This window comes from Crinia signifera, chromosome 1 (genome assembly GCF_055691185.1).
Source record: "Crinia signifera chromosome 1, ASM5569118v1, whole genome shotgun sequence".
Classification (NCBI taxonomy): domain Eukaryota; kingdom Metazoa; phylum Chordata; class Amphibia; order Anura; family Myobatrachidae; genus Crinia; species Crinia signifera.
This window is the reverse complement of record NC_139217.1, coordinates 188,928,836-188,948,391: the sequence shown is the minus strand read 5'-3', so window position 1 is coordinate 188,948,391 and position 19,556 is coordinate 188,928,836. Positions and strand designations below refer to the sequence as shown.

The 19,556-nt window shown below is 43.3% G+C and overlaps 1 protein-coding gene across 1 annotated transcript in view; it reads right to left on the bottom strand.

The window, feature by feature from the left end:
* Nucleotides 1-1,343: 1,343 nt before the first annotated feature.
* The window catches only part of EIF4E (eukaryotic translation initiation factor 4E), a 49,665-nt gene continuing 31,452 nt past the window's right edge, over nt 1,344-19,556 (bottom strand). Inside the window, exons 6-7 of the mRNA XM_083179059.1 lie at nt 17,389-17,528; nt 1,344-1,918 (exon numbers count right to left, since the gene is read on the bottom strand). Coding sequence (XP_083035185.1) covers nt 1,804-1,918; nt 17,389-17,528 — 255 coding nt within the window. The 3' untranslated portion in view covers nt 1,344-1,803. The remainder of the gene's footprint in view (nt 1,919-17,388; nt 17,529-19,556) is intronic.

The window sequence follows — 19,556 nt, the reverse complement described above, 5'->3', positions numbered from 1 at the left end:
GAGCAGATGTCAACTACTTTATCACTCTCCACTTTATCACTATTTAAACTTTTGCAGTGCAATTGTTCTTTTTTGCAATTCAAAGTCTGGTTGAAATTAATTGTATTTTTTTTGCATAAAAAAATGGTCTACATTGAATGCTGAACAATGTTAATGTCCTTATTTAAAAGTGTCTCACCATTGGATCTGCTGTAGCGCTAGGGCTGTTGAGCCTGACTAGACGCTGGAGCTGAAAGGGTTAAAGCTTAGTGCATATGGCAATGTGTAGTAGGCACAACTCAAAATGAAGTAAAAACATTAAGCTACAGAAACATTGCCAATTCTGTTTCTCCTTTCAGCCCCGACATGGTTCATTTCCCTAAATACCCTGCTTTAGTTATTTCTACTTCTAATAAAGAATATAAGCCAATAAGAGATATGACATTAAAGTCTTAAAACTACATTTAGCTTTGGTTATAGCAAATGGAAAAATAATTGGGATAAACATGAGCAGTGCATTGTGTACCTGATGAAATAGGTCATGTGTAAATGCTGAGGTTTCATTAAAAGAATAACAAAAAATACAAGCTTGAGAAACATTGTTGGCACACCACAGCAGACACTTGCAAATCATTGAAATCTGTTCGATCTTCCAAATTCATGTATCCTATAACAAAATATGTGCTACATTGCTTCCATATTGAAGGGAGTAGAAACATTTCTGCTCACAGTAAGATGAAAAAAATGACAAATCTAGTTGTCTAAAAAGACAATTCACTGTACATGTTTTATTTACAGTTTTGTACACTGTCTTAATATGAATGGTGACTGCTTTGCTACTTGAGCCATTTTTCTTTTTTCCTTTTTTTTCTTTTTTTTTTTTTATAACCAAAAGCAAAAGTATAAGCTAATACAATGTGTTAAAATACGCCATAGCATACAAAATAAAAAATAAAATAAAACACGTACTATTTCTATTAAGGAATGTCATTATATGATGCACATAAAAAAAAAAAAAAAATCCACAACTGTGTTTAAGAAATCACAGAAACAGGTCACTGATTCTACTGAAATGCATAAACTTGCAGCAAAGCTCTGTAATGGCATACAAATTAAAAAAAAATTAAAGAATGGTTTCTAAACGCACAAAATAACACTTTTATTCAACCCATTAGTTTTTTCCCCTCCCACGGATTTATCACCAGTTACATGAGCTAAAAAAAGTAATCAGAATATCACTAATGTTATCAAGGAGGGAAACAAATAAATTAAACCTAGCAGCCAACATCAGCACAAAATACAGCCAGAACAAGCTGTTAAAATGAGAAAAAAAGCAAAAACAAAACCATGAATGAATCGCTAGAGAAGTTTGAATGCATTTTAATCCTCCGCCTTGCAAATTAGCAAACTACCGTAACTGCATACAATGCAAATGTGAAGATTCATATTCCTGCGGATAAATATTTCTGTAATAGTAAAGAACTTTATAAAAAAAAAAAAAAAACCTCTATTACAGAGATAACTTGGGAAACCACTGAGGATACTTGGAGGAAGGGCATTTGAGCATTGAAATGTTTTGATTGGATAACTTTTACCGAAAATGGGAGAAGAAACAAGAAAAAAAAAAAAAGTAAAATGTGAGTGAATTTGAACATAGCACAAGACAAAAAGGCGAATGACTTTTCACAAATCTTAGCAATATTGAGGTGGAAATCAAATTTAAATGCAGTCCACTCTGCTTTTGTAGAGGCTTTGGTACAGCTCCCAAGTCGCGATTGCTTGACGCAGTCTCCTCCTATGAAAGAATACTCAGAAGGCGTCTTCTTAAACAACAAACCTATTCTTAGTAGTGGAGCCGCTCTTAGTAGCCGTGTCTGCATGGGACTGATATCCAAGAACTACTTTCGGAGCAAGTCCTAACCTTTCCTTGTAAACTTTCCTATTAAAAAGAAAAATATTTAATTTAATTGAGAGCAGACATTTTATACAAAGTAAACATGTGACAATACAACATACTAGGATGACCTAATGCGCTATGCTATCAAGAACACTAAACTGTACTGTAAACCATACACTTTCCAGACAGGTCATCTGAGAGCAGGAAAAAACAAATATAATAAAAACCCATATACACTACAGATAAACTGTCAAATTATAATCCTCCTATTAAATAAGGTTCAGAAGTATTAGGTGTTGCTTTTAAATAAAGCTACTGATGGTATCATATAAATTACTGTGCAAAAGTTTTAGGCAGGTGTGGAAAAATGCTGCAATGCTAATGGTTTATTTTTATCAATTAACAAAATGCAAAGTGAATGAACAGATGACAAATCTAATTCAAATCAATATTTGGTGTGATCACACTGTGGGTGGTGGGGGGGGGATTCAATGTGGCCGGCTAAGGGGTTTGTACGACAAGGATGGCTTGTACAACGAGGATACTCACCTTCCCCTCGCCGTATTCAATGTAAGGGCCAAATCATCGGCGTGGGAGGATGGCGAGGATCCCCTTAAACGGCGAGGTTTGCCGCATTTACAGTGAGTCAGCCGTATTTTGTGGCGAATTCTGCTGCTTTAATGACCACATTCTCCATTTCCACCTTGCCTCAAGTAACAGGCGAGGTGAAAACATCAAGTTAAGGGGAGTGAATTGAATACGTGAAGGCGAGTTATCAGCACTTCTCGTTGCCACCAACTCGCCGTCAGAGCATTGAATATACCCCTTTTCCTTTAAACCATATCAATTATTTTACACATGCATAAAGTCTGGGATTTTGCAGAACTAAATGTATGATTCACCAATTGTACCAAACCTTTGATAATGACCATTTATGTAGTGTGAAACAGTGATTAAATTAGACAACCAGCTGTGTAGGAGGCTTAAAACTAAGGAACAGCCAAACTACTACAAAAGGTGAGATTTATTGCTACAGGTCACACACCATGGCAAAACTGAAGCTAGACACAAGTTAGTTAAACTGCATCAGCAAGGTCTCTCCCAGGCAAAGATTTCAAAACAGACTGTGCCAATCAAGTTCTTTTGAAGAAGCACAAAAAAAAAAAAAAAAAGTGCAACATTAAGGTTTGTAAAGGCAGTTGTCAGCCAAGGACACTTGCATCAGATGAAAAACACATCATTCTTACTTTTTTTTTTAAATCAGAAAAATGTCCATCATCTCAGAACTGCAGGTACATTCTTCTAATTTTTTGAGAAGTCTGACCAGAAGTGTTTTTCATGGAAAAAATGTGGCTAAAAAGCCATAACCTTCACGTGGAAACTAGGCCAGCAACTCAAAATGCACGAAAACATTGGAATTGGGGTGCAGAAATATAGCAGCAGGTGCTTTGGACTGAGGAGTCAAAATCTGAAATATTTGGCTGTAAAAGGAGGCAGTTTGCCAAAGGGCTACAATAATAAAGGGGGTAGTCAATGTTTGTCATGCTCCCGCAGCCATCTCCCAACAGGGGAGATGGCTGCGGGGCACTATTCAATGCTGTCTTCCCCGACAGCATTGAACAGGGGTTCTCGGCAGAACAAGCCCGACATCAGAAGCTGTCGGGCTCGTTCTGCAGAGAAAAGCCGGAAATAGGAGAGCTCCCAGCCGGAGCAGGTCTATTTCTGGCCTCAGCTCGCGGCCACGCCCCTTTCTAGCCGCTCGGCGGCCGGGACTTTGAATCCCGACCGCCGAGCTCACGTCGAGCAAAGAGAACGGGACAGGGGCATGGCTGTTGAGCTTGCTCGACAGCCGTGCCCCTGACATTGAATACCCCCCTAAGTGTTTACAGGCAACAGTGAAGCATGATGGTCCAATACAAGTCTGGGGCTGCATTTCAGCAAATGGAGTTCAGGATTTGGTCAGGATTAATGGTATCTTCAATACTGAGAAATACCTTCCTGTAGTTCTCAGTACTGATGATACATTAATAAATACATCATGTAATACTGTACTTTCAGGGATCTTCAGTCTGGCTTGGATAATGGGGGTTATTCTGATTCTCTCGGAAAAGCACAATCACTCTCTAATGGACAAAACCATATGCACTGCAGGTGGGGCAGATGTTACATGTGCAGAGAGAGTTAGATTTGGGTGGAGGTGTACTTCAAACGGATATCTGTATTGCAGCGTAAAAATAAAAGCAGCCAGTATCTACCCAGCACAGAAACAATAAAACACCCAAATCTAACTCTCTCTGCACGTTACATCAGCCCCACCTGCAGTGCACATGGTTTTGTCCATTAGAGAGTGATTGTGCTTTTCTGAGTGAACCAGACTAACCCCCACTGTATGCTCATTAGGGTATTCCAATGGTTCCCAACAGTTCACATTTCCCAGGTCACACTGCAGGTGCACAGGTGTACTCATTCACCTATACATTGTAAAAGATCCACAGATGGAGCTACTTATTTCACTTGCGATTCTACCTGGGAAATGGGAACTGATGGCTTGTATTGCTATTTTATATTCATATGTTTATAAGCTGTAAAAAGACTGGTTTGGGTAAATATATGCTCAGACTATCCTGGCCACTTAACCATTCATAAGCTTACAAACTGTGACTATCTTTAGATATTTAATTAAAGGACAAAAGCTGATGGCTTGTATTGCTATTTTATATTCATATGTTTATAAGCTGTAAAAAGACTGGTTTGGGTAAATATATGCTCAGACTATCCTGGCCATTAACCATTCATAAGCTTACAAACTGTGACTATCTTTAGATATTTAATTAAAGGACAAAAGCTGCAAATGTAAAGAAATGTATTTGAATACTTTTTCATATATTTTGTATTAGTGTATTTTATGTGATTTATATTGCTAAAATATTTAAACAAAACTTTAAGCATTAAGCCTAGGAGAAGCAGATACAGTATTTGTTTACAGCTACATTTATTTTTAGATACATTTTTTTTTATCTGAGAGCACCAAAGCACATTGATTGGGGGGTGGTGTTTGTAACTGTAATCAAAGTCTAGCAAAATGTGTTTACACACAGCTAAGTTCCCTCTCATATATTGAATTTTAAATATAGAATGTGAGGACAAAGGTGCTTGCACAACCTTCTCTATATAAACCATCAGGGAAGCGTCTCATTGCCCTGCTGCAGAATATATTTGTAGCGAATGACCCAAACATACAGCCAATGTTATTAAGAACTATGTTCAGCGTAAAGAACAACAAGTCCTGGAAGTGATGATATGTACCCCACAGAGACCTGCTCTCATCAAGTTTGTCTGGGATTACACAATGAAAGAACGATCTGAGCAAGCCCACATCCACAGTAGATGTAGTCAGTCATACAAGACTGGAACAACCTCCCTGCAGAGTTACTTCAAAAACTGTTTGCACGTGTACCTAGAGAAATCAATGCTCTTTTGAAGGAAAAGTATTGTCACACTAAATATTGATTTGATTTAAGGCCCCTTTACACTTGTCTGAGGGACAAGTTGGACCTGATTGACTCGAGATTTATCCTATGTGCAGGAGGATCAGGTGAACACACACCTGCAGATTTATCTTCAGATCTGGCTGGTTGGAACAAACACCTGGTAATATCTGTCAGTTTTCTAGCATTTCCAAGCAAATGGTCAACTGTCATTTGCTCTCATCCATAACCAGGTTGTTGTTCCAACCAGCCAGATCTGAAGATAAATCTGTAGGTGTATGGGCAGGTGTATTAGACCCAATGCGCACTGGGTCCTACAGCATCAGGCACATCAGATTTTGTCAGATAAATTGGCCAAATCCATCTGAATTGGGTAAAATCTGGCAAAATCTTACTAGTGTAAGGGCCCTTTAAATTTCTCTTCTGTTCATTCACTTGGCAGTTTGTTAATTTATCAAAATAACGGTACTTGTGTATTATCTGGGCACCAAATTTTTTCATTGCACGTTAAAAAAAATCGCATGCGACGCAATTGGACCCGATTTTTAATCGTACAGGCACCAAGACGCCTGATTCCTATGTTAAATGCCCACCCACCCCTCCCCCCGACCCGATTTTTGATTGTACACCGACCCTGATGGGTGATTACTATGTTAAATGGCCCCCCATTGTTAACGCCACCCCACTATCAACGCCACCCTGTAGTGTGGCGAGCGCAGCGAGCCCGCAAGGGGCGGCGGTACGCGTCCTCCGACCTTTTCATACCCCCACTATCCATGTCGGCGTGGAGTTGACTTTATATAGTGTGGCGAGCGCAGCAAGCCCCGCGAAATACATGTGAAGTAATACGCGTCCGCTTACCACGCTTCGGGCTCGGTGGCTCGCCACACTATATAAAATCAAGTCCACGCCTACGTGGATAGTGGGGGTATGAAAAGGTCGGAGGAAGCGTACCTCTACGCTCGCCACGCTTCAGGTTGGCGTTGATACTGGGGTGGCATTAACAATGGGGGGGGGCGCACATTTCACATTGTAATCAGGGTGCCTGTACAATGTAATATCGGGTAAAATCGCATCGCATGCCACTAGTTAAGGCATGCGATGCAACGCGATATAAAAATTGTACACTCCTCCCGGGAAAGGCTCAAAATCAGGTACAATCGCATGCATTAACTAGTGGCATGTGATGTGATATATCGGGCGCCCAGATAATACACAAGTACCAAAATAACCTTTGAATGCTGTATGACAAACTATCTGTGTGAGCGGTAAAACTTGCTAGGGATAGTCCAAAATCAAGGAAACCCCCAAAGTACAGTTGGTTCTTTTTCTTAAGGTGGCCATACATCAGCAAGATATTGTACCCAATCATACAATCTCAATTGATTGTATGATGGATTGTATGCAGTTTGTGTGCACATCTTGTATACACAACCATGCAGCAGATGGATTGTATGACTGATTGTATGATGGATTGTGTGTAGATTGTGTGTCCAAAAACCACCAAGGACTGCCAGGGATTTCAAGGGAAATTGTACACAATCATGAGCGCAATCGATCTTAAGATCGATCTTTCTGATGTATGGCCAGCTTTACAGGTACATTAGACACACAACATATGTATACAGAGGCACTTTTAGGAGCCAGGAAGGGTTGTTTCTGTATAAATTAACTGTGAATAGACCAGAATGGCACATTATATTGCATGCTGCATTTCATAAGGGTGAATTAACTTGGTATTGAGTGTACTCCTGCAAGTTGGTTTGGCCAATAAAAATTATGTCTGTGTTCATGGTAATTTCTCTCAAAAGCTCAATAATGGGCTAAATGTAGTAAATGTATGTACTGTAGGTGGTGCACTGATGGAAAAAGGGTTTTAGAACTTGCAGATTGGACCCATGTTTTCCAACACTTTTAAAACACTGAAGTGAAAGATTGACATTTTCATGTACCCTAAAATACTGTAGAATGTTATACTTGCTGAAGAATACTTTTTACCCACCATTATATACAAATTTAAATAAATGTTTAGCACCCTTCAAAATCTCTAACACTTTACTGGTCATTAACAACTTTCAATATGCTCCTGCAAATTCAGATGCCACTTTCTTGGGGCACAGGATGACTTTCCCACTTTTTGATGCACTTCTCCAAGTTCACCATTTGTAGTAAAGTCATGTGATCATGCCAAGTACTGCAAATTGCCATTTTGTGGACGCATGCATTGCAGTCATGTATCAGTTTTGCTCTTGCAAACTCATAATTGAATTAACCCCATAGTTACTCTAGAGCAGGCCTGGCCAACCTGTGGCTCTCCAGATGTTGTCAAACTACTGCCTTGCCACAGTTTTGCTATAAGGGAGTGTTAAAACTGTTGCAAGGCATACTGGGATTTGTAGGTTCACAACATCTGGAGAGCCACAGGTTGGCCTGTCCTGCTCTAGAGTATTTACCAATGGCATTGTATCTGTAGCATCAGTTCTGTGATTCCCACACAACAAAAATGCCATACATACTAAGCTTATTGAGCAGCTTTGCCATGGACACTTTTGTTTAAAGCAGGGATAATGAACCTCAAAGTTTACTCATGTTTTGAGGAATTCTGTCTGTGGATGCCAGTGGAATAAATACTAACCTGCACATAATTAAAAAGATCAATAAAACATGACTTTTTGGTGGAACTAAGGATCCTGGGTAAGAACCACTGGTTTATAGGTTTAAGTAAATTAGATGCATGTCTGTTGTAACTTTGTATTGGTAATGGCCCCAAAAAAATATTTCCAGAAAGATCAGTCCATAACAATGAGCTGGCGCATGTATAGCTATCGCAAGGTCCAGGAGTCACTAGACTGGCGGATCAAAAACTTGGAGGTCTACGTACTAAGCCTTGGAGATAAAGTAGTAAGAGATAAAGTACCAGCCAGATAGCTCCTGTCATTTTTCAAACAGCTTGCAACATAGCACATAGGAGCGGATTAGCTGGCATTTTATCTCCATTCACATTCTCTATCTCCAAGGCTTCGCACATCAACCAGTAACTGCATAGATGTTAAACCAAAATGACCCATACTAATTGAGTCACGTGCTCAAGCATGGATAGGCTTAAAAGCTGGACAGGTAGTTGGGTGCATTAACCTTTTGAGTGCTAACATCTGTGAGCGATGTGCAAAATATCAGTTAAAAATGCCAGCGTCGCTCACTTTTGTTATATAGATTCAAATAAAAAAAATGTGTAAAAAAAAAAGCTTATTTCCTGTATAAAAGGAAATCATTATAGGTCATTATGATTAATAAAAATGTTAGCTTGGCAAATTCCACACCAATTTTGCAAAATGTAATTGCCACTCAAACGGTTAATAGTTTGAGAGCCACTGAACTAGATGGTTTGTGTTTATGGTAAACTGGGAATGCTATTGCTTTCATTAATAATTCTCTGTTATTATAAAGCAGCAGGTATATATTAAATCTACAAAAACACAGAAAATGGTCAAAATAGGGAATTTGCTCCCATATTTCTCTACCATGTTGTTGATAATGGAATAATATGTAATTGTGGATGGCTGACATTCCATATTTTGGTCCGCTCCAATGCTGTGTAAACATAATTTATAATGAAATATCTTAAGCTATACGATTGTGGATTCTTAAAAATCCTCCTGGCCATATTTAAAAACAGGTATGTTTTGTATTGCAACATAATCCCCAATATTTTCTTAAGTTATATTTTTTATTGGGATATAAATAATAATAATAATAAAACCAGATAAACACATTTAACACTGAACAGTAATCTTCTATAGCTTATAGTCTTATGGTGTGTACACACTTGTACAATGTTCATGAGATTTTGACAATATAGTCAAAATCTAATCTGGATCTCATGCAGATTGTATGGGTTTTAACCCTTGTGATCCCGATGTGCGCTCCCGTATCGCAGCCAGAAAGTCTTGGCTGCAGAGACTATATAGTGCAGATCTGCACTATATAGTCTAAATTGTAATCTAGTCTAAATTGTACAAGCCCCGTACACACTGGTTGACTTGTGTGAAAGACGGTCAGTTTTCATGTCTGAGCGAGCGGATTTCAGCATGAAAGCCGCCCAATGTGTACAGGGTAGTGATGAGCACTGCTGCGTGCTCCTGCATCATTGTTGCCAGTTGCCGCTCATCTACTGGTATTACCAGCAAATGAGCGAGGATGGTTTTCCATAGCCTCCTGCTATGGAACGCTATCCATCCCGGGAAAAATGGCTGGTAAGGTTACTGAGCGTTTTTCAGTCCAGCTACCCTAAGCTGATCAATACTATATAATAAAATAATAAAAAGACCTGTCGAATCTGCAGCCCAATTTTAGCATGAATACGAGGCTGCTTTATGGTATTTTTTGTTGCCTGTTTCTGGCTGGTGAAAGAAAATCCTGTGTAAACCGCAGCACTCGTTGGCTTCTAAGGGCCCCTACAGTAATTTACTGTGAATAATTGGATACTCCCCTATATTGGAATGGTTTTAAAAAGGTTATTTATTTGGTCTGCAAATTCTATGATCATGTACACACTAGAAAGGAAAATAAGCTAAAATCACAGATCAAACGGTGTGATGTATACTTTTTTCAACAATGTTCAAAGTCTGATCACAACTTGCCTACCATGTACATAGTGATAATGGGGCAGATGTATTAAGCCGGGCGAAGAGATAAACTGGAGATAAAGTGGAAAGAGATAATGCACCAGCCAATCAACTCCCAACTGTCATATTTCAAACACAGCTGATTGGCTGGTGCATTATCTCCTTTCACTTTATCTCTTCGATAGGCTTAATACATCTGGCCCAATGCTCCTGAACTACTGAAATTAATCGGATCTAAAACTCATCAGAAAATATTTTTTTTTATTACCATCGGCAGTAAGATGTATTTAGAATGTTTTATTTCAATATGTATGCGCCCAACAGCGATAGCTGATGCCCATTTTTTCCTGCAGGTATGGAACCGCTGTATGAAAACCCCTAATATCCTGTGACCGGTGCAGGGAAAAACATGTAACATTTTCTACATCACTTATTTCATTCAGGTCCTTCTCATTTCACTAGACAATATCAAATCTATTTTAAGCTGCTTGAAATTAACCAAAAGTACAAGTATGTGTGGGCACTAAATAAACAAATTCAGACTAATCAGAAGCCTTAGGGCTTATTGTGGGTTACGGTATAGATCAGGGGTGGGGAACCTACGGCCCGGGGGCCGTATGCGCCCCCGTAGCCGATCTGAGTGGCCCACCCACTTGCCCAGAGGCTTTGCCGGGAGTCAAGTACAGGGGAATTCTCGCAAGAGGTTGGTAGTTATCATGAGATTCCTCTTAATCAACAGCAGCCGGAGACTGTCAGTCCTATCCAGCAGCAGCCGCTGGTGCGTGGGATGGCTGCAGCAGGACAATCTGTAAGAGAAATTTTTACATATGGCCCCCGAAGGATTTTTGTCCCATACAAACGGCCCTTGGCATAACAAGGTTCCCCACCCCTGGTATAGATGATAGACAATGTCTAGGTTGACACTCGAAACTAATGGTGGACAGGGACCAGGTCGACACCGAAAAATGGTCAACATACCCTAGGCTGACATGGTCATGGTCGACATGAGTATTTATGGTTTTTTTGTGTGCATGGTGACATGGGCACAGTATAAGTGTACCCTCGTATGGCTCGCTGCGCTCGGCACAATATTATATTTTCAAAATGCGCATTTGGATAATGAGATTAATGTCTTACCTGTTAAATCTCTTTCTTCGAGGACGCCAGGGGCCACAGGGCTAACGCTGGGTAGTGGAAGTGGTAAGAAAGGTTAAACTTCTTGCTGCCTCCAAGACAGCCAGGCTCCTCCCCTCATCTACCCCACCACCAGGCCAGGAAGCTCAGTTTTTAACAAGCCAAGGCCGGAGACGAGAAGGAAGAAAAACACCATACAGAAACACATTCTGAACATATGTTAGTTCACTCAACAGAGGAACTAATAACTTGAACATAAGCAGGCGCGCCAGGGAGGGATCCCTGTGGCCCCTGGCGTCCTTGAAGAAATATTTAACAGGTAAGACATAAATCTCCTTTTATTCTTCGGGACACGCCAGGGGCCACAGGGCTAACGCTGGGACATCCTAAAGCAGTCACCTAAGGGCAGGGCTATTTTTCTGCAGGCTCCAGCAGGAACTGTGGCCCTTATTCTGGTTCACTCTTTCTGACAAAATATTTCTTAGATTGACAAAACCATGTGCACTGCAGGTGAGGCAGGTGTAAAACCCCACCCAAATCTAATTATCTCTGCACAAGTAACACCTGCCCCACCTGCAGTGCACATGGTTTTGTCCATCTAAGAAATATTTTGTCAGAAAGAGTGAACTAGAATAAGGGCCACAGTTCCTGCTGGAGCCTGCAGAAAAATAGCCCTGCCTAAGGGTGAGGAGGTGCCTGTGCCGCAGCCAGTACACTCTGGCCGAAAGCCAAGTTCTGGGAGGCAAATCAATTAAATGTGTTAAAGCGCAGAAAGGTATTGGTGGTCGTCCAAGTTGCCGCCATGCAAAGTTGCTCTGATGTTGCTCCACCCCTAACAGCCCAAGACGGTCCCACAGGCCTCGTGGAATAAGCCCGGACCCCCGCTGGGACCGGGAGGGAGGTGCCAAAGTATGCCTGCTTGATAACAGATCTAAGCCAGCGGGCAATTATCTGCTTAGTAGTAGGCCAACTTGGCTTTTGAAATCCGTAGGGGACAAAAAAAAAAAGAGTCCAATATCCAAAGAACCTTAGTGCGATGCACATAGATGCGCAAAGCATGGGCCACATCTAGGGAAGACTTCAGGAAAGGCATCCGGTCGCCAAAAGGCAGGGACCACAATAACCTTGTTGACATGAAATTTAGACACCACCTTGGGAAGGTGTGAAGAAACCACCCTGTCAGGCTGGAAGATTAGGAAAGGGGAGTGACAGGACAGGGCCGACACCATCCGGGCCGAAGCAATTGCCAACAGGAAAACGGTTTTCCAGGTAAGCCAAGAAGGGTCCACCGACCTTAATGGTTAAAGCTGGGGGCCCTTAAGAGCCCAGAGATCCAGGAAAAGATCCCACTGAGCAACCGGGGGATGAAAGGGAAGTTGGATACATAGGAGACACTGCATGAAAGTGCAGACATCCAGCAATAATGTCAAACTCCTGCAGAACAGGATGGATACAGCCGAAACTTGTACTTTAAAGAAGACAAGCGCAATCCAGCCTCCAAACCCTTCTGCAAGAACGACAGAATCCTAGCCAAACGGTAAGTCCTGGGATTAAAGCGAAGAGTGCGACACCAGGAAAATTAAGCCCGCCAGATGCGATAAGCACCAGCCAAAGGCGGCTTGCGGGCCTTGAGCATAGTTGAGATGACCCTTGTGTTAAAGCCTTTGGCTCTTAAAAAGGAGGTCTCAGCCACCCCATCAAAGCCAGATGCTGCAGGTTCGGATGTAGACATGGACCTTGAGTGAGCAGGTATGGACATAGAAGCAGATGGGTCAGAGGTGCACTGTTAGTGCCTACAGATCCGAGAACCAAATCCGTCTGGACCAATGTGGAGCCGGCTGCCGGACGGGGTCCCGACAGTCGGGATCCCGACAGTCATTAACCCGACGTCGGGATCCCGACTGTTAAAACACTGACGGCCGGGTTCCCGACGGCTGTTGGCTAGTTTCCCTCGTGGGGGTCCACGACCCCCATAGAGGGAGAATAGAATAGGTGGCGATCGTAGCTCGCCACCGTGCCCGCAGCGTGGCGAGCGCAACGATCCCGCAAGGGGCTTTGTTGCACTGGCCACGCTGTCTGAGACCAGGCAGTCGGGATCCCGACGTCGGGATGACTGTCGGGATAATGACTGTCGGTGAATCATACCACACCATGTGGAGCCACCAGGATAAATGTGCCCCCATCAACTTGGGGATTACTCTGAGGAGCAGCGAGATCCGGGTAAAAGCGTACATCAGAGCAAGCGGCTACGGGACTGACGGGGCATCTACCATGCAAGCCCTCGGGGTCGTGAGACCTGGATCCATATAGAGTGACCTTGTGGTGTGATGTCATCATGTTCACCTTAGGTCTCCCCTCAACGATGTACCAACATCTGGACCACCTCCAGATGGAGAGCCCATTCGCCTGTCTGACTGCTTAGAAAGTCCACCTCCCAATTGAGGACCCCCGGTATAAAGAACGCTGCGAGATCAGGGATTTTCCCCTCCTACCATTGAAAAATGCAGAAGGTCTCTGCCATAGCTGCCCGACTGAGTGCCCCCCTAGTGGTTGATATAAGCCACCATCATCGCATTGTCTGACTGGGCCTGCACAGGGCGACCTCAGAGCCTTGGCCAAGGTTCTGCTAGGCCAAGGGCCTGCAAGACTGCCCAAAGTTCAAGGAAACTGATCGACAGCTGGGATTCTTGTGCATACCATAATCCCTCGAAAGATAATTGGCAAGTCACCACTCCCCAACCATGGAGGCTGGCTTTTTTTTTTATATATATATATATATATGTATATATATGTGTATATATATATATATATATATATATATATATATATATATATATATATATATATATATATATATATATATATATATATATATATATATATATACACACACACACACACACACACATACACACACACACACACACACACACACACTGATGAACAGTATCCAAATCTATCATCCAGCTGTGACGTTACAGGACTGTCACCACCGTGGCCAGATGAGCCTGGACAACCTCTGGCAATTGAGCCAGGATCAACAGGTTGCGCAGATATGGCAGTATCCAGATACCCCGATTGCGCAGTCTGATGCCCATCATAGCCATGACCTTCGTAAAACACCTGAGGTGCTGTGGACAGGCCGAAGCCTGAAACTGGTAATGACGGTCCTGCAGAGCAAACCGCATTAACCGATGTTCCAGTCTGATGGGGATATGCAGGTACGCGTCCTGGATGTCCAGGGACGCCATGTAGTCCCCTGGTTGTAAGGCCAGAACTATGGATCGCAAGGTCTCCATCCTGAACTTTGGGACTCAGGAATATGTCGAGCCCTTTTAAATTGAGGATGGGGCTGAATGACCAGTTGGGCTTCTGAATCAAGAAGAGGTTTGTGTAGAAACCTGTGCCTCACTGATGCGCAGGAACTAATGCTATGACCCGGACAACAGGAGCTTCTGTATGGCCTGCTCCAGAGCTCTGCGCTTTTTGGAAAATAATGAGCATGGTGGACGACGCCGAAAGATTATGGAGTAACCTCAGGAGAGACCACGTCCCGAACACATGCGTCTGTTGTGGATTCCAGTCAGACATCTGAAGCCGCAGCAGGTGGCACCCCCACCACCCTGGGATCCCCCAGGTGGAGCGCCACTCCGTATTGCTAAGGACTTATCCTCTGCCAGGAGCTTAGCCACAGAGACAGATGTGCCACCAAAGCAGATACGCGAGAGGTTAGGGTAGCTACATCAAGTGCAGCTTCTTCCAAATAGAGTGCGGCCTGATGCATGATGTCAATAGTAGGCAACAGGTCATCTGCACTCCCCACCTCTGCAGTAGTAGCCTCAAGGGCTTTCCAACAGGGCCTTAGCTACCTAAGCCGAAGCAAGGGCAGGCCTAGCCACCACCTCGGAAGTGGTATAAATGCGTTTTAAGAAGTTCTCCAACTTCTGATCCGCTGAGTCCTTAAGTGATGCGGTTGCAATGGGGAGTGTTAAGGATCGCACAATCTTAGCTACATGTGCGTCCACCCTGGCGGACGTTTTCCATCGGACCCCATCATCCTGAGGGAGGGAGTAAAGGGAGGCAAACCATCTAGTAAGTGTAAACTTCCTATTGGGTATCTCCCAGGCCTGTATTCTCCAGGAGTGTATCCTCCAATTCCTTAAACTTAGGAAATACAGCCAGGGTCCACTTTGGATGTTCAAATGTTGGGCCGGAGGACCCGGGCGGTTCAGCACCAACCCTCAATGCGTTCAGCACCAACCCTCACCCCCCCCCCCCCCGGGAGGGATCATCATCATAATCCTGGTCATCCACCAGTTGCCCCATCTCCTCCGAATCAGTATCCTGATGGAGGGGAAGGAAGGGCCCATCCTGACTGGAGGCTTGTGGCTATCAGTCCTACCCTGTAAGGTTTTCTGGATACCCTGGATAGAGGCAGATAAAGAACGCACCCAAGGGGGGCCCAATGCAAAAGATGAGGAAGGCCTCGCAGGCTGCAGGGACGGTGCAGAGAAGAGCTTATCTGCTAGCTGCGCCATAAAAGACTTGGCCCAAGCAGGCTCCTGAGAGGATGCTGTAGCTGTGGGCTGCGCCTGCACATAAACCCTTGTATACAGAGTCAAGTGGGGATAGGCCCGCATTATAGGATGTACAAGACATCAATGCAGGGGCCCCAGTGTCACTAATACTGCTATTACTGGAAGATATCAAAGTCGTTTTGCTAAGACAGGCAGCTAAAATGGACACAGTTAACACAACATACTTCTGACAGGCAGTGATCGTGTTAAAACAGTAAACAATATACAGCAAGGCAGACAATGTAAAGAAAAAATGACACTCAGCTCCTTTTGCAGCTATGGCAGACCAGAGCATTAAACTCTGTAACCTGTGTCTTTAGAGGAGAGGTACAGGGGGGATTTGCCCAAGTGTGCTGGCAGTGAAGGAATGGAACCCCGGATGGGTGTGAGCTGTCAGTGTCCCTCCACACGTGTCGGGAACCTGTCTGGGCACGCCTTCAAACTGTCTCTGGGGAGGGTCTGTGTGAGAGGAACCCAATCCCCCTGCTGACAAATGGCCACCAGGGAAGATGACCTCATCCGGTGCACGGACACTTACAGGCACCGCTGCCCACAAGACCCCAAGCGCTGCTGCCCTGCCGACACACAGTCAGTGTATAAAATAGAATGAAAAAATACAGATTTAAAAATTAGAAAGGCTGCATAATGCAGCACTCTCTAAGGTGCATGTTGGCTCCTGCCAGCACCGAAAAAACTGAGCATCCTGGCCTGGAGGCGGGTAGAGGAGGAGGAGCCTGGCTGTCTGGAAGGTAGCAAGAAGTTTAACCTTTCTGGTGCTGGAATACTCTCTCACCACTCCAACTACCCAGCGTTAGCCCTGTGGTCCCTGACGTGTCCCGAAGAATAAAGTATGAAATACCAGCAGCGTTTAAAAAAACAAAAAATATGGTGAAATACTCATTGACCTTAAGCTTGTGTCGACAGTCTGTCAATGTCGATCTAGGGCATTTCAACCATTCATAAGTGTCCACCTAGTTACAGTCACTAACTATTGGTTGACCTTGTGACTGTTATCCTAGACATTGTTGACCTTGGACCGGATAGTCTTCAAATGGTAGCACCACCTAATACTTTTAAAATTGTGTTAGTCCATATAAATGAAATTGTTTGGCTAAAGCCTTGTTGAATAAGATAAGGAGTCTGCTATTATATTTACTTCTAATATCCATGTCACACAGTATTCCCAGGTCATTGAACAGAGGTATTAATCCATGTCACTATGGCTTTAAACCTATTCACACTGCTGGGTGGACCTGGGATATTGCCTGGCTTCTCCAAGCACTGGCAGAGGAGGAGGAGAGGAAATCCTCATCAAGTGCCGGGGATGCAACATTGGACAGTAACCGGGTTACCCATTCCATTCCACTGCACTGTACCATAACCCAATCTAGGCCCTTACCACTTGGATTCCCGGGTCACAAGATGACAGTTTTTGCAGTGGTGTAAAAGGGGTCTTAGTGGTAGTATTGTAGGACAAAGACTAGCTGCATTTTAACACTTTTAAACAATTAGAGCAATTCCAGACGCCGAACACAAAATCCGTGTGATTCTCGAGAAACTTAAACGCATGATTAGTTGCTATAAAATTAAAACAAAACCTCCTTATAACCATCATCACAAATTGCAGAACTAATAAATGTAAAAGGAATGTTTTCATTAATGACCCTTGAAAACACAAAGCATCTTACCCTATATGTGTAACAGCGTCCCTGTTTTCACATTCAGTAGTCCAGATTGCTATTTTATCTCCTTTTGATCTAACATTTACAACAGCTCCACATACATCGTCACTGTAGTCATCAAAAGACTCTCCAATAAGGCACATGAGCTAAAAAGTTAAAAATAAAATCGTAAATGGAGCAATGTCATCTTGAACATATGAATGACGCCTTCTTCAAAGTGAAGGTATCCTAACCCCCACCCCCCCTTCCTCTGACTCTACCAAACCAATTTTCTGTAACACCTGGGTAAGAACTCCACAAAACAATCCCGGCATGGAGCTAAGGCATAGAATGGACATGTCCCAATCAAAAATGGAAATTAGGTAATATTGTATCTTTCTGATTTTTTTTTTTTTTTTACTTATAACCCCCTGTATAGTTTTGGCAGTCAGCCAGTGCATAGTAACCTAAATATCAAGTTGTATGTAAGGCTGCGTCTACACATTGCTTAACAGGGTCCGGTTCAACTGCATCCTGCTAAAAGGCAATGTGTAGACACAGCCTTAGATATGTGCTGGCTGCTTTACTATGGATCAGCAGCCACCACAGCTTTCCTATCTTGATGCTGCAGGACCTGACCCAGTGCTACAGGCAGCATCCCCCCGGCAGGCAATGTTGGAGGCAGGTTGGGCTCCTTTAAGGCAGCAGTGGCGGAGGGGACAGAAGGATGGCCACACAGTAGCTGCACCTACAGTATTATTATGCTGCCTTATTACAACTATAGCTTACAACACCTATTTTGCTGATTCTGTGAGCTGCATGTATTGAATGCAAACTGTTTGCATTCAATACATACAGTGCACAGAAAATACTGTAGATGCTGGTCCCGTGTGGCCAGGCTGCCGTCCTTCATGCTGCCCGCTTCCTCTGCTGCCAAGAGCCTGCCATCCCATCCAATGTTGCCATGGGGCATGACCTTTGTTTGATAAATTACCAGGCACTGTATCACTGCTTCATAAATCTACCCCAGTGTAACTGCACCTACAGTATTATTACGCACCTAACATATGCATTGGCCTCCAGCACTGCCCCAAGTTGTATTTACACTTATACCCCTCTTCCACCTACAGTACACATGCACCATTGCTAGGATAGTCTGATGTTGTATGGGGAACTCAGAAGCATAATGTGTGATGGGACCCAAAAACTTCTCAGTTACCCACACATTTTCATTGAGCAGGATTACTGACATACACACAAAAACAAATGGGTACTTGTGCACTAGCACGGCGCCCATAAGGCATACGATGGTATGTGATGCGATGTTACGCGATGGCATGCAATGTTATACAATTTTAAATTGTATACCATCGCATTGTATGCCATCGTCTCGCATATACAATGGTATGCGATTTTAAATTGTATAAGCACCCTAATGGGTTTTTCAATGTTAAAAGTGCCCCCCTATAAGATAATTAACCGTGATGGGTGCTTAGTATGTTAAAAGCACCCCCACTATGAACGCCAACCCGAAGCGCGGCGAGCCCGCGAGGAGCGGCGGTACGCGTCCTCCGACCTTTTCATACCCCCACTATCCACGTCGCTGCGCTCGCCACACTATATAAAATCAACTCCACGCCGACGTGGATAGTGGGGGTATGAAAAGGTCGGAGGACGCATACCGCGGCCCCTCGCAGGCTAGCTGCGCTCGCCACGCTTCGGGTTGGCGCTCATAGTGGGGGTGGCGTGGGGGTGCATTTAACATTGTAAGTCCCCATTAGGGTGCTTATACAATTAAAAATCATATAGGGAGGGCTTATACAATTTAAAATCGCATCGGGTGTATGGCATGCGATGCGATTATATATCGTACGACTTAATATCGTGGGCGCCGTGATAATACACAAGTACCAACAAATGCAATATGCACTATGAGGGTTATTTTGGTTCCCTCTTTCTGACAAATTCCTTCTTAGATGGACAAAACCATGTGCACTGCAGGGGGGCAGATGTAAAATGTGCCGAGAGAATTGGATTTAGGTGAGTTATTTTGTTTCTACTTCATTTTTACACTGCAATATAGATCTCACTTTGAAGTAAAACCCCACCCAAATCTAATTCTCTCTGCACAAGTTACATCTGCCCCCCTGTAGTGCACATGGTTTTGTCCATCTAAGAAGGAACTTGTCAGAAAG